Source organism: Blennius ocellaris, assembly GCF_963422515.1.
Source record: "Blennius ocellaris genome assembly, chromosome: 12".
Taxonomy (NCBI): domain Eukaryota; kingdom Metazoa; phylum Chordata; class Actinopteri; order Blenniiformes; family Blenniidae; genus Blennius; species Blennius ocellaris.
In genome coordinates, this window is record NC_137661.1 from 12,363,870 (window position 1) to 12,389,979 (window position 26,110).

The 26,110-nt window shown below is 39.1% G+C and overlaps 1 protein-coding gene across 1 annotated transcript in view; it reads right to left on the reverse strand.

The window, feature by feature from the left end:
- The window catches only part of negr1 (neuronal growth regulator 1), a gene marked incomplete at both ends in the record, with an annotated part of 138,872 nt that overhangs the window by 6,439 nt on the left and 106,323 nt on the right, over positions 1–26,110 (reverse strand). Inside the window, one exon of the mRNA XM_080506526.1 lies at positions 23,914–23,955. Within this exon, the coding sequence (XP_080362652.1) occupies positions 23,914–23,955 (42 nt within the window). The remainder of the gene's footprint in view (positions 1–23,913; positions 23,956–26,110) is intronic.

Consider the following 26,110-nt stretch of genomic DNA (forward strand, 5'->3'; position numbering starts at 1 on the left):
GAGAGATGCCCCGCCTTAAAAGAATGTGCTATGGTCCATCGTCTTCTAAGTGCTTTCATATAGAGTGTGCAGCCACTTCACAGAAGCCGATCAAGACATTTTCCATGCTTTACCTCACCTCATTCCACTGACAGTGAAATACACTTGTCCCCCTGCCCATTCATCTTGTGGCCTCTTGCCTGTAGCAAGCTGCCATATTGAGTTGGTGTACAATTGACTCGCCGACCTATCAGCTCAGTCATCCATTTCTCTTTCTATTTCTTCTCTTCTTGAACAAGCAAAATGTTCATCATGACCAGAGATGATGTTCAAAACTCATCACCTCTGTCTCCCGCTATGATCATCATACACTGCAGCTCCGCAGAGTCCTCATCCACATAGACCTTGAAGCTCATTAGCCCCACCAATCATTTGCATTAGTGCTAGTAATGAAAAGCCTCCATTAATAAGATGGCCTTCAGAGATCATTTACCCTCCTCCGCCTCCCGGTACTGCCTAACACCCCCCACCACCTTTCTGCCTCCCTCTCTACATCCTGGTACCTGCCGGTTATCAACACCCAGCAGAACACTTTTTAGGGCTGGCTCTAATAGCTCCTCTCAGCATCAGTATCAGACTCAAGAGTTGAATGAGCAGAAGACGGGTCACCTGATAGCTCACTGAGTGAGCTGGGGGCTCTCGATTCTAGGCAGGCATTTGGCCTTCAGCTTGACTTAATCAACACCTCTGTGGGGTATCTGGACACTTAAGAGAGCCCTCAGCACAATGTGAGCTGTAAGGCGGGATCCCGACACAGGAGACACCTTTAGCTTTCTCCACACAGATATGGTTCCTTTTTTATATTGATCCATTTCTTACTCTTACCGTTTCACTTTTCTCCTCTCAGTCTCCCTCCTATATTATATACAGTAGGTGTTCTTTATATATGAAACAAGCCTGTTTTGCTTGAGAATATCTAAATATCAGACTGACCGCAGTTTATATTTATTACACCTATCAATTCAAGGACATGCCTTATGTGGGAAATCAATGAGCTTGCAAATGATGTACTTTATATGCAAACCTGATGGAGAAATCTCCATTTTTAAAATGATTTCAGAATTTCCCTTGTAATTTCTTTTTAACTAGAAGGTAAATTCACATCAGCATACCCTGAGAATAAATAAACAAACATTGCAGTACAGTGTGGATTGATAGTCTAAGCAAGTGTTTTTAATCAAAACATTTCCAAAAGCATAATTACTCCGTGACTTTGGCTGTAACCACTAAATCTGTTTAATGTTAGAGGCATAATAAAATGCAGAGGGACACAAACAAATGGCGTCAGCATGAAACAAGTTCATCAACCCATTTTTGCCTCTCTTCTCCTCTCATTGTCCCTGTAATATTCTCCTTTTCAGATATGTTTCTCACACTCCCTCGCTCCCTAATAATTCCATATGCTCTTGTTTATTCTTCACTTCTTTATGCTGAGCAGATTTCTGTTGCTTTGTGAGTCCTGCTGCTGGTCCAAGTGTTTTGCTGAGACAGGCACTGTCAAAGCTCTTCTACTCACATGTTGACAAGGACAGTCTGGTCAATTATGAGGAATGTATCACAACAAACTGCCACTACTTGCATCTCCATAAGCTGCTTCATCAATGCGACTTGATAACATCTGATCTTCAACTTGGAGGCAACCGTCTTTTTTTGGCTGCTCTATTTCACCCAGCTCCTTCACTTCTGCCGCCCTAAAATAGCAATTCCCTGCTGTTATGTACGTGGGATTATGATAAGACAACTCTCTTTTATCAAATTTCATTATGATGCTGATAACAGAGCAGGGCTGAATGTAGAGGGTTAAGTGTATTTTTTCTTGATGGATATAAGATAACTTTATCACTACAGACTGCCTGGTTATCGCAGATCACCTGGGGCAAGTCGAACCTGACTGGAATTTGCTCACGCTGAGCTTTTCTGCACTTGCACACAAGCAGCAGCCAGAATTTGTTCAGATGGTCATACTGTATGCATAGCGATCCATATTTTTTGTTCATATTTACCTACCCTGAGCTGTTAATTGATTTTACTCAGATCAATCCAGTGGTTTACAGAAATTGCTGGACCAAAAAGGGCCAAATCAATTGCCAAGTGATTAGCATGTGCAGTGGATTATTTCGAGCTGAGACGCTGCATAGTACTTGAGGCTGAGTGGACAACAGGCACAATTCAATGGAGGCACACACCATATGTTTACGTTAATTATTGCTAGCTCAAAGTCTGCTTAAGAATGCATACGCCCAAAGGCTGTGTGAGTGTCACACATGACATATTCTTTTATTAAGCCAAGACAGAACCTGAGGCAGTGAATTCACTCCAGTCTCTATTCTCCACCTTGTTGGTAACTGCCTGCGGGAGGGTTCAGATAAAAGCTATAGCGTCCTGAAGTGAGCAGCATCGCTTCAGAGGTGTATTTTCTATAGCCACAGTACAGCGTGTATATGTTCAACACCAAACTCAGTCTGGTTTCTCAATGTATGCAGAACCTTTTTACCAGTTCTCCCACTGTTTAAGTGGTTATGAGTTCAAAGTCTTAGATCAAGAAACAAACATCTTCGTATATCCTGCCATAATGCCTGCAGTCGCCTTGTAGTCCTTAAAAAACAAAAAGACAAAATTGATCGTTGATGTACATGACCCTGATGACATACGAAGATTTGGGAGACTATTGCCTGGAATAAGAATGAATCCCTATTACATGAAAACTAGAAAATTAATTGTTGTGCTATTAATTAATTCTTAATAGGCTCCATCTGTCATCCTGGAGATGGGTCCCACTAAAAATGGCTAAAAACAAAGTCACGACTGCCAGCTGCGACTACTGTGAAGAATGCATTTAATGCAGGGATTAAGAGTGTGCGTTTTTGGTATACCTGTGTTCACACAATGTTATCATTCTAGTATTTTAGTTTTGTGCTTTGTCATTTCTCCATTCTTTTTAACCTTATGAGTCCCTGCTGTCTTTGTTTCACATTATTCTAGACAATGTCAATGGCGCTTGTGTGCTGGATCTATTGGTTTCAATGTTCACTGGTGACCAACTGGCCTTGGCCTTACCAGATGTTAAGAATAGGAGGAATGTATATCAATCCTTGTAGATACCTGCTTTTTAGATTTGTATTGACCTTATTCCGCTCCGCCCACTTTCAATTCTCTGTGTTTCCATATTTTGTGTCAACATTACCTCATCTATAAAACTACCATAAAACATAGCAAACAATGCTGCTACCAGGAAACTAAAGTGGGAACACACGAAAGCTGAGCTGGGTTGATTGGATGGCATCATATTGCCTCATCCATCCTTAATTTTGACTCGAGACGACGACATGAGAAAGTGGACTGTGGTAACTTCCGATGACCTTTTTGTCCTGTCATTCCCAGCTCACGGAGTACTGGGGTGTACCAGTATCTACATAGTGGAAAGGTGGGCTGCGTGCTGTTATTCAGAGAAAGATAATTCACCTTTTGAACGCAGATGCGAGTCTCAGCTAGTCAGCGGCTTGCTCTGCTTGAGTGGGTGAAGCAGAGCAACCAAGGAGCTGTGGAGGCTCCAGCTGTTCCTGCAATATTGAGGAAGGTTCAATTCTCATTATAGGAAATAAACCAAGATGAAATCCTTTCAAACCTGTTATTCTTTATTACAACCATGAGCTTAGACAGTGAGATATGTGGACAGATGTGTAGCACACCTCAACAACAACTCTGCACTCACTCACACTCTACATCCAAGATTATGTTGCTTTAAATGTTACACTTTATGTTCAGTACGTTGTTGTTTCAGCTGCTTTCTCCTCGTTATCCAGTTGTTATGACAGAGCAGCACGAAGCATATAATGCTACACACAGCTAACCAGCTAGCTCTGGAGCACCACACACAGACTGCCGGCTAGCTACCAAGCACCAATCCACATGACCAATGTTTATAACTCTAATCTAAGAGGTAGACACTACAGAGCGGTAGACACTACAGTGGTCCCACCCACTGGAAGTTGTCAGACAAAAATATGCAATATGGCGGTGCCCTACTTTTGGCGCAGAATAAGGTCTGTCGACCGTTTCATCTTGGGATCTTTTGTACTCAAATTTCCCATCAAGAACCATCGTACTGCTTCGTGTCTTCCACACTGAGTTGGTTCTGTCACTACTGGAATAACGGTCCATTTGCGAATGAGTGGTGGCATGAATGCATTGCCAGGGATTTCTTTGTCATTCTGCACTGCAGTTGGGTGGATTGTATTATGATGTTTTAATCAGTTTATCCTGATAATCATAATTTCAAAATGTTACATTTTCAAAATAAGACTTGTTATTGTCTTGTTGCAGCCTGGTATCAAATAATCCACGGACTGGTACTGGACTGCAGCCCGAACACTGGATATAAACTGTAAATGGGCAGATCTCCTGGGGTGGCACAAGTTGAGAAATGCCACCCTAAATGAAAGCCTTGACACCCTTGCAGCCCACTTTGCAGCAACAAATTAAGAGGAACACTATGGCCAACTTGACATTTACGAGCACGAATCTCCAATGTCCCACTGCAGTGAATGCAGCACAAGATAATGCCAGAGCGGCCAGAGACTGATTTGTTTGGAATGTGACTAAATTCAGGATATATATGTCTGCCACATGTTGCTACCCATCAACCCCCCATAAATATTTGTATAATGTACAAAGTATTGTTACATGAACAAATATACTGTCAACCAATTAAAGGTTTAAAAGTAATAAGCCAATGTTCTTGAATATGCTATATACTGTACGTAGTACTGAAAAAAATATGAAAACACCTAAGTTCTGACTTACAACACACTGTGTTGCCATCCTTTTTGTTATCCAAACAAGTTGGGTTATCCAGGTAAAGGAGGAAATGCTCAACATTGTCTGGATAATCATGGCAGTACAGTATGACAACATTATGTATCAAGATGCTTAAAAAGCCAAGACTAATAACTGATGCTAGGGTTTGTAAATCAGAGAGTACTTCTGTCGAGCCAAAAAATCAATCAAAACTGATTGGAAACAATTACCTCAAACTACAATATGGCAGTGTTTCTTTCTTATTTTCATGTATAGTCTAAATGTGGTGGCACAAAAAGCGTTGTTCAAAGTGGTATGTCGTAGGGTGGAAGAACCTGCTCAAATAAAATTTTAATATTTAAGTGAATTGCCACAAATTATCTCTAGGTATACAATAGTATTTTAAGTAAAGCTGTTTGAAAGTCTTGCTGCAAGTTGAATGGTTCAGAAAAAAACTAAATTGTTTAAGAGTCGATACGTTGAGAGGATGCAGTAAGAAAAATGAAAAAAACAAAAAAACAAAGCAAAACCCCAAAAAACAATGGGTGCATTTGAATGTTACAATCAGTGTGTAGTAGCCGTATTTCTGGATTTAAACCATTTGGAAATACTGAGCACTGTACAGTTGAGCACAATGACAATAACTGTGTACCACTTCTGAATGTTGAGGTTGTATGAATAAAAAACAGACAATATCTTCTAACTCAGAAATGTGTCAGATTCCAAGGCCTTAACTCTTATCTGCTCTTCCACAAACACCCCCTGTACTCCAAATCCACTCTAGCCTTTCCTCTGTAGGCTTATCCTCTCTGCCACACTGACGCTATCTACATGCAACTTCTATAGCTGCATAAATACCAGAACTGATGACGGTAACACATGATCTGTGCTTTTGAAGTGGGACTAGGCTCAGTGACTCTGACTCTCACCTCAGTGAGTACCACAAGCTACACCTCTGTCTTCCTGTCTTTCACATGAGGGCAAACATTATTGACTGGAAGCAGTGAGGAGAATGCTTCTGTGTTTACAGACAAATTACACTGGTGGATTGACCTAAGGTTCAACTCAGCTTGGTTCCAAGAGTAGCGGATATCGATACATGTGCTAAGCATTCACGTCTCCTCCTGTCACTGAGAACAGAAAAGATGGATTCACATTTACATTTAGAATTTCCTTAAATTAGCCCAATGCTCTTCTCAGCATTAATGCTCATGTCACTTAAGTTCGATTAAATTCATACTATTGTGGACAAATATCGCAATATGTGAAGAGCGATAAAACTAGACATAAAGAAAGGGGTAATCCTATCAATTCAAGAAATAATAATCACAAGTTGGTTTCACCAGCAGTTTGACAAATCCTTTGTTTTATTGGTTAATAAGATCAAGAATCCAATTACGGAGTCCATCCTATCACTGTTGATTCGTCTCTGTATAATGTGTGAGGAAAAGAGTGAACTAGCCTAATTGGATCTGTGCTTTCTCACAAAGACATTGTGAGGCTAAAATACTATTCCCAAGTAAATATGTTACGTTTTCTAAGTATAACACAAAGCACGGTGAAATATTTTACTTCAGGCACATGTGTTGAAAAAAAAGAAAAAAATATATGTCCTATGAGACACGTGTACTATCCATAATCCATATTATTCCACTACGATTGGAGATTATCAAATGTAATTAAAAAAGTTCAAAATATTTGGTAATGTAGTAAATATTTGATTATCCCCAATATTTCTTCTTTGCTTTATAATGTTTGTCAGCTCGAGTTGTAGAGCCTGCGAGAGATGTCGAAAACATATTCATATTAACAATAAAAGAAACAATATTAAAATATTAAAACAATGCAAAGAATGAAATATAGAATTTTAAATTTTTCAGTGGTGAGAAAAAAAAAATACCATAGAAAAGCATCATATAATGTCTATCGTAAGACAGCTTACAGTTTTAAAAACAGACAAGGGATGTAGAATTTCATTTGACATGTTTGATTATTCCCTCTTCTACGCTCATCAACACAATAACTTTTTTCATTTTTTCACATTGATGCCCGAGCATGCTCACGACGCTCTCACTCTGTTCACCCCAAAGTAGACAAAAAAGAAAAAGAAAAAGAAATTGACATATGACCATTAGCATTTCTTGGTGAACTCAAATTACCAGTATGAGTTGGAACTGGAATTATGTTATGTCTGAACCTGCCATGTGCAATCAGCTCGGATAATAAATCATGAAAACACCCAGTCCACTATGGGTGAAAAAAAAATCAGACAAAAAAAAAAACCGAGTCATAGTTATTGGAGAATCTGTTGTTCTGTGTGAACATGAGAACAAGCAGAGAACACTTTAGAAGAAAAGTTGTAGCTTTGTGATGACGATTTTTAATTTTAATTGGTGACAGGATAGAACTAGCTGCCAGCAAATTCTGTTATCTTATTAGCTAAAAATCGTGGCACCCACTGTAACAACGTGGATGTTTTGTAGATGGTTATTTGCGAACAATTGTTTAGGAAGAATGTACCGTGATTTCTGGACTATTGAGCCCACCGGAATATAAGATGCACACGGCAAATTTAAAAAGGAAAAAAAAGAAAAAGAAACATCAGAGTTGGCATGACGCTCGTTAACCCTTAAAAAGTTAAGAGTCGTCCACGCAGAGTTCAAAGCATGTAAAAAAACCCAAAAAGCAGCAGCTTATCGTTTCGCTTATCATATGTAGTACTGATCCAAATTAGACTTGCATGGTTGGTAGACTTGCCGAGCATACTTTCAGAAGAAATTGGTTTGATTTTTAGCAAAGAATGGGACTTGGCAGTCATCTACAAACATCAATCATCCAAATGTTAACAAACAAAGCCAAATACACACTGGTGGAATATATGCAAATGAACAATCCTAAAACGAAGGGATTATTCCTCTGCTTCTGCTCTGCACGGGGATCCTCTACCGTTGTAGTAAAAGGCACATGGGCCTCTTTCCAGTCATTTTCTGCTGTTTCATGTTGGGTTACAGATCTGTGGCCGTGGGGAAACCGGGAGCCACCCACCATCATTAAGATCTCTGCGTGCTAGATGGCATTACGAATAACAAACGGAAAGCAAAATGGTCTAATCCTCTCCAGCTCATTTTAAATGTGGTCAGACAAAAGCAGCTGGTATTCTTTAGAGCTAATTAACAGTGTCAGCTGTGACAGGTCTCAAACTTGTGAGTAGCTCAGCCTATTGATTGATTCAAATATGTTACAGTAATAGAACTGGAAGGGGTGAGTTGGGTTAAAAAAAAAAAAAAAAGGTCGTTTATCACTTCAGAGGCCAATACAACCTTGGTGCACTGAATACTGAGATTATATTGCCAAAGGCATCTCTCACAACGTGCTGTGACCTTTCCTCATCATTAGCGAATGTAAAGAGGGTGGATCCTTGTCAAAAGCCTTGAATAACTCATCAGCTGGAAGGCCGGGGGAATACTAAAGGGTTAATAGTTTCTGTTTGGGGCCCATAAGGCTTTACCCTTAAGCACTTGCATTTCAATTCCTCTGTTGCATGAGAATAACTACGAAGTGGAGTGGGGAGCTGAGATAGAAGTGATCTATGTAGAATGCATAAAAATGTTGGTGCATGCAGCAGGATTGTTTTTGTGTGTGCATGGTGAAGTGTATCATTAACCGACAATAACAACCCCCACAGCCACCGACCACTAATGTATGAGGGGGAAAAAAAAGAAAGAACACACAGCAGAAATGCCAAAAGGGAGCATTCATTGAAGGCATATTACTGCTTGTACAGTACATGTGATTGGACGTGTCTGCAACCCTTTATTATCTGCAATAAAGTCTGGTACAAGTGCAACTTGCACAATGAGCCCTTATTATTGGCAGTGGCGTGGCCACTCTTTAGAGATGCTGAGGACGCCAAACAGCTTAGAAATTGAGCCGATAGAACTAACCTTATTTAACGGCCAGACATCCAAGCTGTTTCCCCAAAGAGAATGCCATTTCTGAATGTCATGACCTTTTCTAACCACGTTTAAAAACCTCCAAGGTCTTCAAGGTGTGGTTTGTCAATAAAAGGAATTTGAAGACTCCTGAGGAGTGGTAAACAGAGGAAGAGGCAATGCATATGCTCAGATTTTAATGGGTAGTTTAATGTAGATTCTATCGTTTGTTGTTGAGCTGATTGAAAGGATTTTCCTGAGGCTCACAGCAGTAATGGAAGAAGTTTGTGTGTGTGCAGTTGATGGACTTTACAGCAAACCTAGAGGGTCTCAATAACTTAAAAGACAGAAAAGTGTTTTAGGGTTACAGGGGTATGTAAGCATGATTATGAGTGTGTTCCATTTAATGGGCGATGGAACATGTGGGCAGATTTAAAGGAAGTGGAAATTGTCGTGACAGTTCTCTTTGCTCAAACCTCTTACAGATAATTGTCTGCCAGAGCCAAACAACACTGTGCAGCAGTTCATCTTGAGAGCGTGGGGGTACAACACTGAAGACATCAAACTCCACAAAAGCAGTATAGCAGGAATTACAAAAAAGATGAGGGGGAAGTGTCTGGGGTGTGATTTAAGAAAGCTATGCACTAAAATCTTTCCGGTGTCACACGGACAGCTCGTATGGCTCCAAATAATCAATAATAACAATTTTTTTGAAGAGAAGGAAGTCCACAGGGTTTGTTTAGAAAATCTCTCTTTTTCTGCAAACAAAGATAAATTAGTGTTGAACACCGTACTTAATAATAGCATTTGTATGAATTGACTTGAAAGGCAAGAACAAATGCAAATCTGTCATGACTGACAAGAATGTTATCAAGATGCTCAAGCAGGACTTATGGCAGCAAATACAGTAATTTAACTCAAGTGTGCACCAAACAAAACTATTCTGCCCTCAAGAACTTTTTCAATTTTCTAAGTGACCTGCACTGCACTGCGGTGCCTGGATCAGAAAATAATTAAAAGTGAAGGTGTGTTACAACATCAGCAGGACCGTGTTTTAGTTTTAACATATTTTCAAAAATTCTACTGAACTACGTTTACGAATATTACAAATATTACTGAAGCATTTAAGAAATACTTTACCACACTAAAATGTAACTATACACAGGACTAACCTAGTCAATCTTTGGGTCTATCTCTGGACATTGTCTGTTCTATTAGTAGTTCTCAACATTATACACCTGTACACACAGCATGATTCGTGATTTGGAACTGCTCCCCACCATCTCATTATAATAAAACATTCTAAAACACTAATGTTCCAAAAACAAAAAACTAAATTATAAACAAAGAAATCACTAACATAGAACAAAATTTTGCGTCAGTGATATACTTACATACTTTGGTAATACTGCATAGTTCTACAAATCTTGCACACATGGGACTTCTTAAGTGTCATGAATCAGGCTTCCAAATACAAAAAAAAAGGAGAGAACAAACTTAAAGAGCCATACAGCAACTTAAATGCTAAAAATCCTGGAATAAGAGAATAGAATAATTTATATGCTAATTTGCTAGGCTAGGGGGTTTAGTAGTGGTTGCTTTTAGAGGCAGTGGGAACAGTATCTTTGCTCCTCAGGCTTCTTCTACTGTCACTGTGAGTCGGGGTTTGTTTACAATGGCCAAACTAATTACTCTGTAATTCCCAGCTCTTATCATGGAAAACATAGGCATCCTTCCCTTAAAGATTAAAATATGAGTGAAAGACATGTCATGGGTGGGATGAGTTCCCACGGTTTATCAGGATAGCTGACAATGCGGTTCAATGACCCTGGAGCAATCACATGACTGGTAATAGGGTTCCCTACTATGACTATTAACTATTTCTATTCAAATTAACTACTGAGAGAGCGAAAATAATGACGGGATTATAGATTAGGTGCTTCCACATGTTTTGCTTTTTTTTTCATCTCCGGTATATATGATTATTTTACTACAATTAGATAATTCGTCTGATCGCTCTTCACCTGGAGGCCAGAAGATGCACAAAGGAGAGGCTACGTATGTCCACTGGTTGCCTCTTTTTTTGTAGCTAGTTTTCTTTTTGAGGATGAGAAACTGGTAATCCTGTGTTGGGTTAATTTCCTTTGTTTGGGTTCAGGGGTGTTACTTTCATTTAATTAGAAGTGGAACCTCTGAGACAGTCCAATGTGCTGCTGGTCCATGACTCTTTCTATTTTGGGATGAATAATTTTGGCCAATTAATTTGTATGTGACCCAGTAGCAGCATCAACATGTTTGTGTTCAGCTGAAAAAAAGCTTGGTAATATTCTGTAGTCACAATATAAAATGTGAGTTAATGCGGCAGCGTGGTGACATTGCACTCTAGCGTCCAACAATAACCTTATTTGCTAATTTAAAGCAACTGGCCAATATCGTGGTTTGGTTCCGTGCCAATGAGTTTCTCTGTGTAATTTTACCTTTGCTACATTGCCTTTGTGTAATTATTTTTCCTACACTCTGATGGTCCAAAATAATGTGAATAAACCTAAGTGTTTGGTTATATTTAATTTACTGTAGCTGTATGAGTAAGTGTATAGAGGATAGTCACTCTGTGTAAGTTGTGTTCGGGGTACCCTGGCTTTTGCTATTGTAAGCTGGGATTACCTCCAGCCTACCCCCAACAATGACTCAGAGAAACCAGGTATACAAGAAGAAATAACTGATGGAAATATAATGCAGCTGCAGAAAATACAATAGTCAGTTGTCTGTGCTGTGTTTTGATAGATAACGATGGAAATGAGTGTGTGTGTAACAGAAGGTCTACCATCACAATCTCATAGATGTTTGCCAAAGTGTTGCTGTGGTAGTGAAATGTGATGAGCTGAAGTGAAGAACAGTTGGAGATGCTGGAGATCTGCGGTGTCAAGCGGGAATGTTTATTGTAAGCAAATATAAGCCGGGAGAATTGGTATTGGGGTATTATAGGTTTTGGCTTCAGTATGCAATACTACGTCTCACAGTGCAGCAAAAATTGGTATACAGGGAAAAAAACCAAGCGATAGACTGAATTTAGGGTACGAGTCAGTGATGCCACATGATTAGGTACAGAACCCTACAGTTCAACATGAAACTAAATTAGGGAAGAAATAAGGATAGGGACTTTGGTTCACATGTGCCTAAACATGCAGTCTAGTCCAGCTGATGTCTAAATTAATGTTTTCATTTGTCACAGGACTGGTACATACAGGAGACCCCCAACAACTGGCCTGAAGAGGCCTGAAGAGCAGATTTACTATACTTCCAAGGGCAATGACAACATGTTCACAGCCTTCGCTCCATTACGACTAAAAGTGTTCTCTCTTTTACCTCAAAATTACACCCATTTAACTCTGCTGAAGAGTGCTCTCACCACAGATGAGAGACAGGGAAGACCTAAAGCACTGCACAATGTGAGCCTACTGCAATCTACAAATTGGCCAAAAAGCCATCTTTTCTGATTTACCGTGGCCTCTACTGTAAGTGTGTGGCTTTCTTCAATCATCCTCCTTAATGCACTAACCATTAGAGTCTGTCCAGAAAGAGAATATACCCTGGTGTCTCAATTATAGACCAAGACTGAATCTCTACAGCTGCCTTTCGTGGCCATAAAAGGAAATGACTATCCATTTTCTGCTCCAGCTCTCACACAGCGAACGCACAGTCCTGTCTGTTGTTGTGAGCACCAAAACTCATCTTTCCAACTGAATTGTCTTATTAATCACCCTGGCGACTGTGGTGAGAGTGCCAATTAAAGCTGGAAGATTTGAATTGGCAAAAAACATCTTCCCTGTGCCTTCTGCAGTGGCTTCCCCTTTTGTGGTCTTTTCTCCCTATTTGCAGAACCTTCAATACAAGAGCGAGAATGAAGGCTTGGAAAAACAGTTGTATTTACAACATCAGAAATAGGGAAGGGTGTCGCAGACCTGAAAGCACTACAATGCATAAATGTGCTTTGATCTCCTTGGTACAGTGTGAGACGTGCGATTTAGTGATCTGCAAACTCTGAAAAGTTATACTAAAGAAAAAAAAATATACAAGTGACAGCAACAAGGATAAAAGCACCGCCTGCAACACAAGCTCAAATATGAGGTGTGAATAAACACATGAAATAAAAGATTCTCTGGCACAATTCAAAAACTGGAAAGCCTCTGACAGGTCTCAGTTTTATTATTCGCCACCAATATTATCACAACAAGTACCTAAGAATATCCATGAAAGATGAACAGAGAGGGGGGTGGGAAAAAGTGTTTAGAATAGTTTTCTTGTTCTTCTGAAGACACTTATTACAGTTTCAGTGAGCGTCAGTATGTTCTTTTTCTGTGTGCGTGGGACTGACAGCATGGCCAGGTTTGCATTTAATGGCCAGCTCTCCTGAGGAGATGCGAAGAGAGGAGAGATAATCAGAGGCAGAGAGGAGAGTGGTACATGTGGGAGCAGGGGAACAACAAAGCGGTAAAGTGAGAGGCAAAGACAGAGAGACTGGGTGAGAAAGAAGTCGTGTAAGTAAAATAATCTGCTGGCAAAAGGGAAGGGCAGCATTGTCATTTACTGTATATCAGAGGCGGGGAGACAGGTGAAAGGGAGCTCTGAAAATAAGTCTTCCCAGGTTCTTTCTGTACCATCCACAACTTTAAAGTCCCGCCCTGCGACGCTCCGCCACAGAAAGTGCCTTAAGTCTTGAACCGCGCCTTGAGTCAAGACTCAATAATAAAGTTGAAAAATATCGTTGGGGTACACAGTATTTCAGCTCAGGCAGGGACATTGATTGGTATATTTCAGATAAAACCACAACTGGATATGGTGTTGGCTTTGCTAAAGCAACATGAATTTGTCAGAGAAGCAGAATTCTTTTTTTTTTTTTTTAATTGATAAACATGTTCTTTGACTGTAGGTAAGGTGATTGAAATCATCCATTGTTTATATCTGCTTTATCCAACTAAATGAGGACCTGACAAAGACCGAGTTAATAATACAAGACAGGACAAGACGAGTTTACACCGGCCAGAAAGCCAGTCTGTCAACAGACCAACACAGAGAGACATACCATCACAAACACACAGCAAATACTTCAAATCCACCAACTAACCTAGCAGCATTTATGTTGAATTTGATTTTAGGAAGAACCCAAGAAAAACCTACAGGATATAAGAGGGCACGCAAACTCCACAACCAAAAGACAGAGATAAACCTGGATATTTGTATTCCTTCTGAGTTGAGAGTTACATCCACTAGTCGACCATGCAGACCAATTTCACTACATTAGTTTGGAGACAGATGATGGTGATGAAATATTGTGGTTATACTTATTTCTATGTTCCATACAAAGCGTCCATGGAATGTTTAACACTTCAGCGTTGTGAGCGTAGCCTCCAGATGCAAACTGTTGCCTGAAGAAATCATTTCTATATTAAAACCTGTGCATTCACGTGTCATCTTGTTACTTAGTGACTACTGGGTCACATTTTGTTTCATTTTTGTCAGCTTCACTTGTCTTTTGTAAGTCATTAAGCAAAGTAAAACAGGAAGAAAGCACTATTTACTGAGTACTACAACTTTCTAGTAAAACATAATAAAACACAAAATCAATTTCTTTGTCATCATCCCCCACGCTGAACTAATCAGTATTAGCACTTTAAATGTATTTGAGATCGGCAACAGCAAAATTTAAATGAACACACAATGACCCATATCAATATCACACAAAGTATGAAACAACCAACAAAAACAACTCTTCCCCCGATAAATACTCCTCAAAAAGAATCGCAGAGAAAATCGAAGATGACCGGGCAAACGCATTGTGTTGCATTCTAATATCAAATTAATAGCTTTTATTTCCTGAAAACACGCTATTACAGTATGTTAATGTGAATATGGTTCGAAGGCAGGGGATCACTGTGGAATAATCAGTCTTATTAACATTGGTTCAACTAACCTCAAGAGATTTTTGTTTTCCTGTTCACTATTTTTGTGTACCTTCCAACAGTCATTATTTTAAAAGGAACATTTCATTTTCACAGCACAAATGGTCTGCCCTTGAACTTGTTTACAACAGGATTTCAACTGGGAAAGATCACCAGCTCCAAATTTCGTGGGACAGAACCCATTGTCTATTCACATTGTCCTGGGATCTGGAGGTTAAATATGATAGATGACATGCCATCTGCTTATCAGGTCCTAACAGGGGTGATTGGAGAGTTAGCACTCGGTGAAAATGAAGGTCAACATAACGCCTCAAAACAAGCCATACAGGACAGGAGTTGGGGCGGCAGTATGCTGAGGTGGAGAAAGGGTTTGCACGCCTCTTGATCTCACCACCATATCACTGATAAGGGTGGCAGAAAATGCTCTGCCAAAAAGGATTATCTGCGGGTAGCTCAGTGTGTATGACACAAGGCATGCTGGGTAAAGTGCAGGCAGGGTTGTTTACTGTAGAGGCAGCCCTCGAGCAGTTTAACACACTAGTTTCAACAAGTTATGTCCCCTGAGATTTATGTTACTCGTTGGCTTATCATTGGGAGATTGTTCATCCTACTGATGAGAGGAATATATTTATATATACATGCAAAATGGATATATATATATATAAAACAACTAAATTAACAACTAATTCATCATCATTATTATTATTATTATTATTATTATTGTTAATAATAATAATAATAATAATAATAATAATGAATGCATACATATGTGTATGCATATGTATGCATACACATATGTATGCATTCATACATATGTGTAAAGAGGAAGTTTATACATTTTCAACTGGAAGCTGTTTCAATTCACATTAGGGTGACTAAACATCCACAGTACATCTGAAAAATTGAAAAAAAAAAGCCAACCCACACAGTATCCAAGAGTGTTCATTTAATTATAGTTCAACTTCCGGAAGTCAGCGATGGCTGATTTACAAAGATTGTGAGGGTTGCAGAGGCAGTGAGGTGAAGGAGACTCTGCTGTGTGTGAAGTTTTCACCAAGGCATGGAGAAAAAGCTTATTTTAAAATCCGATACCTGGTTCACATCGAGTCTTCCCGAGTGTCACATCATTTATCTTCGAATGTGAAAGTGTCTATAAATGATATAGATATAGAGAGAACAAAGTTTATTTTGAAAGAAGGTAAAGAACAGATGAAGACAGTGTTATGTAACTAGTGATGTGCAATGACTGGCAGTGATTAGTCTGACTGACTTTGCCTGGGGTGAAACAAAGGACATGCGGATCTATGCAGCTCATTCAGTGACATTCAGGAAATCCAATATCAGTCTCCAAGTATCAGTGTTCTCTACAACAATAGCTGAAATAATCCTGCTGGAAATTAAGGATAGACTGTGGCATCAAAAACCTATTATTGTATCTTTAAGCCAAAAAGACTTTAATATTCTTTTAGTTTTTACGTTCATAGATTTTGTGCATATTCCCCTGTTTCTTGCAGCCCATATAAATCATGGTTGGCTTAGTATTTAGGTTATCGATAGTATTTAGTATTCCACTACTCCATGTGGATATGCAGCATATGTTGAAGCATATGTTTCAAAAAATATTGCAAGAACGTTCTATGCACTGCTGCAGGGGCCAAGAGCAGGAACCCTCTGCTGTAAATCGCTTGCATCTTATTAACACATTACGGAATATTTACCTGAGCGTGCTCTGGTGAATGCTGCGTTCACACAAGTATACATCCAAAAAGGCCTTACTGAACGAAAACAAGAGTGGATTATAATTTTTACTCCTTTATATTAAAAAGTAGATTGGAATATGTTTTTGATGTTCCAAGTGCGGGAAGGAAAATTACGCCTGGTTGAATGTGAGTTTAAAGGTAATTACTTCCAATGTGTTAGAGGCGACAGCTCTGCTTTTAGTAGATTCAAAATACATTGATTTGATCCAGTCTTCTTGTGACATTACTTGAATCACTATGCAGTCAAGACACATTTTATGCAACACTTTATGCAACACAAAACAGAACAAAACATCAGAAGGTGCGATGTGTATAACAGAGCATAGGGCATATCCCATTTACACCCCCCAGAGATCGCACTATGATTAAAAAAATAGATAAATAAAATAAAACGAAGAAAAAAAGAATCTCTAATTACTAATCCACAGCAGATAGCACCTAAAACTCTCAAGCTCAGCAGAATCTGTTCCTTATTCACACTGGGTTGAACTGGATAGATATATAAAAAAACTTGACAACAAACATATAGTTTTTCAGAAACATTAATTCCCTCTGAAGCAAACATAAAAAAATAAAGTTGAAAAAAAAAAATCCTTTAAAGAACATCACTGTGGATGCATCATGCATGAAGGCTAAAGTTACAAAATGTTGCAACAGTATCTTGAAAACAAATCCAGATTAAACCACGAAAGCACTGACTTGCATGGTTTCAAAGGCTGACAAAATGTGCTTATGAGCATCTTCCAGTAACTGCAAGTCTAATATTTACAAAGCGGTGACCAAGAGAGTATATTAATTACAACTTAAGAGAAAAATGCCAAGTTATGGATTCAATTACAGGCCTCGTGCAGTGTAATATAAACGAACTGTGCCTCAGGGTGTAACTGCGATTAACATCAGATAATTTTGAAGTGGAAAAGGATAACCTAAACTTGTACAGTCATCGTCCAAAGAAGACATTAAACCCATTTCGGACTAAATTAGACAGCTTTCCGTTTGTTAGAGCGGCTTTACAAGCTTACTAAAAGAATTTGATTAACATAACTTTCTGGGCCTTGGGGAGTGAATGACTTTTGTGTTTTGGAGAACTTTGAAAGAATATTTAATGAGGTAGATTATCTCTTTGATGTTGGGAAGAGATATACAGTATATACTGCATGTAAACACACACACACACACACACACACACACACACACACACACACACACACACACACACACACACACACACACACACACACACACACACACACACACACACACACACGTAAACTTCCAAATTTCCAAATGAAAGAGAAAGCAGTTTCCATTAAACTGGATAAAAAAATTGAGATTTCACAACATATATATGAACAAAAACATTTGTTGACACATACATGATGATTCTAGGACAGAGCTCTGGATAAAAATTAACAATTTGGATCAGGTCCATGTGTTTTATAGCCTTCTTTGCCATATTGCCAAGACACATAAACTTTCATAGCCTAATTAATCTTTTTTCCTCTCTCCTACAGACTAAGGCTAGGGATAGGGGGAGGGTTAAAATAATGACTCTCATGCTCGACTTCCAAGACACACAACCGCTTCAGTGCTACTTTGTCTGTAATTAGTTCTGATGATGCTATGTATTGGAAAGGGTCGGGGGTGGGGAGGTTATCATGAAAACAAAGGACGCGAAAGATGGGAGGGAAAACGTGAAACTGTATGTGGTTTATCGTCAATTCTTCATGAGAAACAAAGCCATATGATATTACTAAATATACTGTATATGGGAACATACCAGATATATGAAACGTATATAAAATATCAATTAGAAATAATATGTAAAACTACATTGTACACGATTTATTTTCTCCCAAAAAAATCTGAAATCTCCCTCCCCATGTGTGCCCAAAAACGTGGCAGCCACGGGCTCCCCCCAAAAAATGTACGGATTAAAAACACGCAGGGTGGGTTGGGACCGTCACTTCACACACATTAATGCATTTAAACATGCATTGATCAAATTGGCCCATACACCGTGCAATGCAAAGACAAGAAATGTCGCTCAGCACAGTGTAAAGAACATTGTTTTCCTTCTGTCAAGTCACTTGCATAAATAAATAGAAGTGGGGGCCTGTGGGAGTGGATGCTATTATCACAGATCTACATTTCATTGGGATGACAGGATGGCACCTCAGCTGCTTCAGAGAATTGGAGCAGTACATTATGTTTCAGTAAATACATAAAAATCCATATGCTCAGGAGTTAAAAAAAAAAAAATGGTATATTGCCATTTGTATATAAGCAGAGTAAACTTTCAGTTCAGCATTAGATTAAAAAAAAATAATTCTCAAGTAGCGGCGACAGATGGTTTCCCTTTCCATATGTGGCTATCTAACAAGTGTGAACAAAAGGGCAACACATTAAAGGGGACAAAAATATAAAATGTCAAGTCTGTGTTAGGCTACCAGAGAACATCGCATTTAAAAAAAATGTATATTTCATTAACTGTCTTTACAACTTTACTGTACAGATGAACACAGAAACCGATTTCACTCATTAGAGAGAATCATGTGTTTTCTGACACATTATTCTAACATCTGCTAAAGGTGCTCGACTGGGTTGATGTGTTGATGCTTGTCTACCTGTGGATTGAGGTATTTTCATCCTGGAAGAGACCACTCACATTGTGAGGCAAATGCTCCATTACAGCAGAAAGTTAACAACTCAGGATAACTTTGCCTTTAATTGCAGTGAACATTCCCTCTTAGAAATCCAGAAAACACCGCCAGTCGAGACCCTCCCTTTTAAGGGTTTGTAGAATTTTGCCCTACAGTACTTCCTCGGTGTCCACCCAAGGGTACAGTGGACTTTTTCAAACTATCCTTTTCAATGTAATCCCTAAAACATTGACCATTCTCATTTCACCTGAGGACCAATCCTCAATACTTCCATCAACATCCACATTTTGTACAAGAATGAACTACCCGTGATAAGTACAGTCAATCAGACTTTCCAACCCAATTTATTTACATCTCTCACATAGATGCAAAAGCATATTCCTTAAGGAGACACTAGCAAGTTGCTTAGCCTTTGTGACTACAACTCATCTCCTGTCCTCAATAATAAACTGTCTGTCAAAGTGAACTTGATCTTTTGTTTTTGCCACCTTCAGACAAATTCAAAACAGGTCAGCCTGCCTACTCTTTGAGCATGACTGGATGTCACGTGCTTAACTGTATTGCACAATGCATCTCCATCCATCTGCATTAACTGTGTTTATTCACGCAATCACAGAGGGTTAGTGTTAAGATTGCTACCTTTCTGAATCTATTAAATATTCTTATTTAGAAAAAATATAACATAATAGCTTATATATCTTTTGCCAATGAAATTATTGTTCAATGCTGAAAGACGACTTAATAATTTAAGATTTCTTTACATGTGTTATATAAATATGTAAATCTGCATGGTGGTGCAATGGTTAACGCTCACACCTCAATTGAATCTCGCCCTAGTGGGCTTCCTTACATGTTTAAGACATAAGCTGTGACTTTATCAGACTGAATTACCATTGAAAAAAAAGGACAGTCAATAATTAACACCGCATTTCTGTTGTCATCAAGGTACATGGAATAAAACCACTTTCATAAGTACAAAGCTACTAAAACCCTATCAGCTGAACTCATAGAGGTACAAAGATTAAAAACAGTTCTCTTGACTAAATCTAACATATTACATTTTGTTTGAACAGTGTTTTTTTTTTTAAATAATCAAGTCAAGAACATAAATATATGCTTCATGGTAAGAATGGAAAACATAAGCAATATTAACCCCCAGAGATATATAATATATCATGGTGGTATAATATGGTGGTAGTAGTGTATCATACAGAACATCTACATGATCTGCATTAAATTATATAAATAAATAAACAAACAAACAAACAAATAAATAAAGCTCCCAGTATTACCTATAATTGCCCAACATGTATACAGTGAAGAATATTGTGTGGTCTGCTGATAAAGGAATTGTATTCTATCTCCAGACAGAGCCAGGTCAGTTTCCCCATGCTTCCAATCCAATAAATGTGAAAGTGAATCTCTATATATTTGAGGCAGACATGAGAGTAATGCCACATGCCCTTATCTTGGCAAGAAAACAAATATTCCCCAAGACACTATTCCTTTATTACTGATATTGTTAATAAAAACAGCAGCTCCTGCACAATAACGTATGTTAAAAACAAACAAAAAAAACAAAAAAAAAAACAATGTTTAACATCAACAGATGGTCAGAAAGTTTATTTTCAGCGGTCAGCTACAAACCTGGATATTGGAGCTAGTGAGATGCGAGCGTTCAGTGTGACAGCTCTGGCTGAGTGGGAGTTGGCTGAGGGTGGTGGTAAGGGGGCACAGCTGGCTTAGGCTGTGGTCACAGTTGCCGTGTGGCGCCGGATGGCAGTGGGCACAAATGAATGCCTGAAGCACTCTATCTTGCTCTTTGGTGAGACACGCTGGTGGCTGAACGCACTGTCCATCTGCCATAGTTCATCACTGAGTGAGTGGGCGGGCTTATTCCGGATGGTGCTCATCATTCTTATCACTGCTTTGTTCTTCAAACTGTCCATTTTGACTCCAAAAATGAAAGTGGATCGCCTTCAGAACTTACTAAGCGTTTTCATTCATCATCAGCACGCCCCCCTAAAAATGATATATAGCCAAAAACAATTCATAGGGGAGTACACAATTTCAGTGCACATAATGACAAATCCGTCCATCATTACGGGATCCTTCTGAATATTGTCTCAACAGCGTGGTTTGAATATCTGATCATATTTCTGTAAAACAACTGGCTTCTAAACTGAAAGTCTTGTACTCTTGTACACCAGCCATCATTTTTTTTGGTTTATTAGAATCTGCCTTAAGTGTTCTTTTCAGTGATGCACTCGGATGGTGTAACAGTTACAACACAATTGCTCAGGTTCTGGACAAAGGCCTTTTCTTTGTACAGTTTGCATGTTCCCCTGCTGACTTTGCAGGTTTGCGGTCTTCCTTTTATGATCAAAATGTGGTTGTCAGGTAAACTGATGACTTTAAATTGCCCGAAGGTAGTGTATTCTTTTCTTTCTGTGTTAGTCATGTGATAGATTGTAGACTTGTCAAGAGAATAGCCTGCATTTTGTCCATGGTGAGCTGAAATAGACTCTAGCCTCTGCGACCTTGAGTTGTATAAAGTGTGTTTAAAAGGCGGATAGGTTTTGGTGGTATTGAAGTTACTCTACCAGAATCTACACGGGAACAATGGAACATTTAGGACTCAGTTTGAGTTGTTGAGGATGCCATCTTTCATAGCCCGGAAACCCACGCAGCAGGATTCCAAAGATTATGTTGGTCAGCAAACCACAGACACAGTTCAATAGCTCCAAATTCCAGTTTGTTTGTACAGAATTCAATTTTGGTGTGATAGATTTAGGTAACTGTGTTGGAAAGTTGTGGTGATGGGTTGTATTGGTTTATTCTCTGTGCAAAAGTGATACATTTTATGTAAAATATATTTGAAAGATTTTTTTTTTCTGGTAAAGTAACAAAAAAAACCAACAAAAATAAACAAACATAAATAAATATTGTGGACATGATTTCATTTGCATTTTTAAAACGATTAGAGTATAGGAACGCTAACTCCAATAAGTATGAAAACAGGCAATTAACTTGTCCATAAAATAGTGCCCCCTATTTTATTAAAATTAAAATTCTAAATGAAATACTGGCACAAGGTTCAAAATAAAGGCATAATGACTGATGTTTCCTATTAACATTGTTTTTTCATAGTGATTTCTTTTTCTTATTTTCTTTTCATTTGCCCTTGATCAATGAAGTGAAACTTACTCTGCAAGCGCTGTGGTGCATGAACACATTTTTCCACCTCAGATCTCCCGATTCACTCACCTTATAGAAATGAAATTCATTTCCTACTTTGGGATCACATCCTTCCAAAACCATTCAGCAGGGAAATAAAAGCAGATAATAACCTGCTAAAATGAATTAATAAACCTTATTATGCAATGGTTGAGAGAAAAAAAAAATTACAATTAAAAAATCATATTTGTTTACTCTGATATGAAATAATTCCAAGCCACTTAGCAAGGGTGCCATCGAAAACATTACCTGCAAAATACAACTTGGAACCAAACAAGAACAGTCGCTGACTGAGTGAGTTTATCTCTACGACTGAAACCATCGGTGTTCCTTTGGACCATGAAATTGTCATTTGTTCTGCAAGCGTTACATCAAATGAGAGTTCAGGGCCATGCCAGGACCGTTTCTTGCTGCTGAGCTTATTTAACTTGTTATCTGTCAGAATCTCCATGGATAATTATATTTGGCTCAGGTAGGCAGGTTGGGAGTGGCGTCTATCTGCAGAGCTGGATGGGAAGCCACAAAAAACGCCCAGGAGATAAATCAAACAGCATAATTGCTCACACATGATTACATATGTACTGTAAGAGCAGGTGCATTTATGAGCAGGTTTGAATATTTCATCATGTTTTCCCTGCAGCATCCGTGGCGTATGTGTCTGTGCCAGAGGAAGCTTTTCACTGTGCGTGTGTCTTTGCTGTTTTCTGTGCGCATGAGCAACATTGAGCAAAATATATTGTAACCAGCAATGAGGACTACATTCTGTTTGTTCCTTAAACGCGTAAGAGAGGGAGAAAAGAAAACCCAGTACAGAGAATTACCCTGGGCTGTAATGTGGAAGCTGCAGAATACAGTGATAGGGGGTCATATTGATAATGTTGATATGACAATGTCATTAGCTGAAGATCAGGGGAAAGATGGTGGCCTGGTGGCAACTGATCGTTCCAGAAAAAAGTAAAGAACACAGGAAAAGGGGAGGGACACATATAAGAAAATTATGGGAGGAACTGACAGAGGGCAGCAGAAAGGGAAAGATAAAAGTATAAAAGCAGCATCTTGCAAGCTACAAACCGAACCCCTGCCACCAGCAGAGTCCTAACTTTCATTATACTGCATTAGGTAGTATTGAAGAGCAGGGCAAAGGCAGAGAGACAGCCATAAAGAGAACAAGAAGAAGCCATCAGCACTATGAAAAGACCCAAAAGAATATATGGAACAGCCATTTGATGATGCTACTGTTTGCTCGGAGTGGGGCAGGTGGTAGTGCAAGTTGTAATGATAGAAAGGGGGCGGTGTGTTGTGATGAAACAGGCTGCAGGAAGTATATGTAGCCAGACTGTAAAAGCCAATCCCAAAAAATAATATGCAAATAAAAGTGGACATACAATGAAGCTGTACACCCAACAGGCATTCCAGCCAGCCAATTGAAACAAATCAAGATGGAGGAGAGGATTTCAGCTCAGGTTAGTATGAGGCAGCAGACCTCTTTGCTGATTTGGTGTACAGCATGGTGACATATACTGACCTGGGCTTGAGACAGCACTAGTGGTGGTGGGTTCAATAATTGCTACAGGGGAGGAGAGGGGGGAGAGGGAGGGGGAGGGAAAGAGGACATTCATGTATTATTAACAGAATGGAGACCTAAAATAATAATAATAAAAAAAAAAAAAAAAGAGTAATGCATGCAAGGACAAAAGGACAGGGAATGGTGACAAATCCTCTCCATGCATCAGGACTGATGTCTCTGTGGCAAGATGCAACTTCCACTTGCGTATAAACATGTTTAATTTCGTGGACTGCCTCATGTTTGCAGAGTTACTGCTAAAACCAACAAACAAAAAAGAATTAAATTAAAAATTAAAAAGAAGTCCCTGGGGGTGGGGCTGCTGAAAAGCTTTAGGGAGTTTCGTGACGCTTCTTGTAACAAACAAGTGTCCTCCCTGTTTTGACGGTTCAAAATTTCACACATCGGTCACACCCATAAATTCATCTGCTCCATCGAGGTAGCTCTTAAATCACATCAATTACATTTTATTGTTCCTCTCCAAAGATTTTTTAGGACAGTCTTTCTTTTCTTTGTCCTTTTAATGTTGTATGAAATGACAAAGGTGTGAGGGAACTCTGAGTCTTTGATCCCTCTGGGAAGGTTACTCCGCGTTTCAATCTGATCACCGTATGAACTCTTCTCAGGCTCAGCTACCGGTGGCATTTGTGAAATGGAATAATGTGACATTGGGACATGCTCAGTCCAGTATCTCAAAGTACTAGAGTTGCTTGAGTTTCTTTATGTTTCTGTGTGGATCTGACATTCGATTGTGCTTGCAGTAAAGATTCTCCAGCCGACTTTGTACCAAGACTCAATTATCTTCTTGCCAACTAGTCTGGCGTAAACATTTGGCTGTAATGTAAACATCACTGTCTATTTGATCCAAAGTTTGTGACAAATAGATAAATAAATAACAAGGCTTTCTGTTTGGTAAACAGGCACTTAATTCACTATAAGCTGTGACCAGCTTTGTGCGGTGACTCACTAGAAAGCAGAGTCCACAGATGCATGTGGCGAAGCAGAAAGCCAACCAAAGCAAAGCTGTTCTTGACCATGAGAGATCACTTTAAAATGATGCAGCACTCAGGCTCATGCAGTTCATTCAAACTCCACAATTGTAGCACATCAACAGGACAACTCGCATTTGCAACTATTAAACTATTTATGCTTCCTACAAAGGTACTGGATAAGCCACCTTCTTTGAAAGACTTCATTGCAGAGGAGGAGCTTATGTGTGACACGGGAAACCATGGCAACCATGATTACATCTCAGGTATACTCACACAAAAGGGAATATTACTTTGTGTTGTTGCCGTGAGTTCCTGTATCTAAGACATGCAATCGTGCAGAGGCCAACTTAGGATCTTAGCTTTAATCCGTTCACATAGGAACTCAATGTGGTCACTTTCACTTCAAGGGGCAAAAGGCTCCACACCTTGCTCTCAAGGTGTTCCGTCAGCGCCAATAGCAGTGTGCTCTGTTGCTGGTTCACAGTGCTAGTTCTGGCCACAACAATAAAATATGTTCATTCAATGGGGGCATTTGTTAGAGTCTGTATTATATGTGAAATCATGAGCCTTTCCCTTCAGTATACTGATGAGAAAACGGTTGAATTAATCTTTTCTTTAACAAATGTTTCTACTTTAAGTACTCCTGGGGGGGGGGAGCCGATATGTGAAGACAGTGTCTTTTCAATTCTTTCTTCAAAAAGGCATTCGAGTGGTATCTGATTAATACTTGAGCATGAATTCACCAGTGAATCATTTCATGGGCTTGCAGACATTCCTCCATTACAGTGGAACTATCTTTTGACATGCAATCTCTCCCCTCATAGCTGCACACTGACTTGGACTCTTTCTTTCATTCAGGAGCGACGCATCGTTTCACATGCAGTGTATGGCAGCCGGTCTCCTGTTCAACTTGTGAGATAAAACCCATTAGTTTCAACAGCTATTTCATTTCATGGATTAGTATTGTCCTTGTTCTTTGGAAAAAGGGATAATACGAGATATTTATCTGAGGTGATTTGGAGAAAACGTATTTCATGAGTAGTCCAGAATTAAGTCCATTATAATACTGAACCACAACACACATACTTTAGGCTTGTGGGTTTGATTTTCTAACACAGAGACAACAGCTATTTTACTGAAGTTTGCCAAAACATAAGGTTTGATTG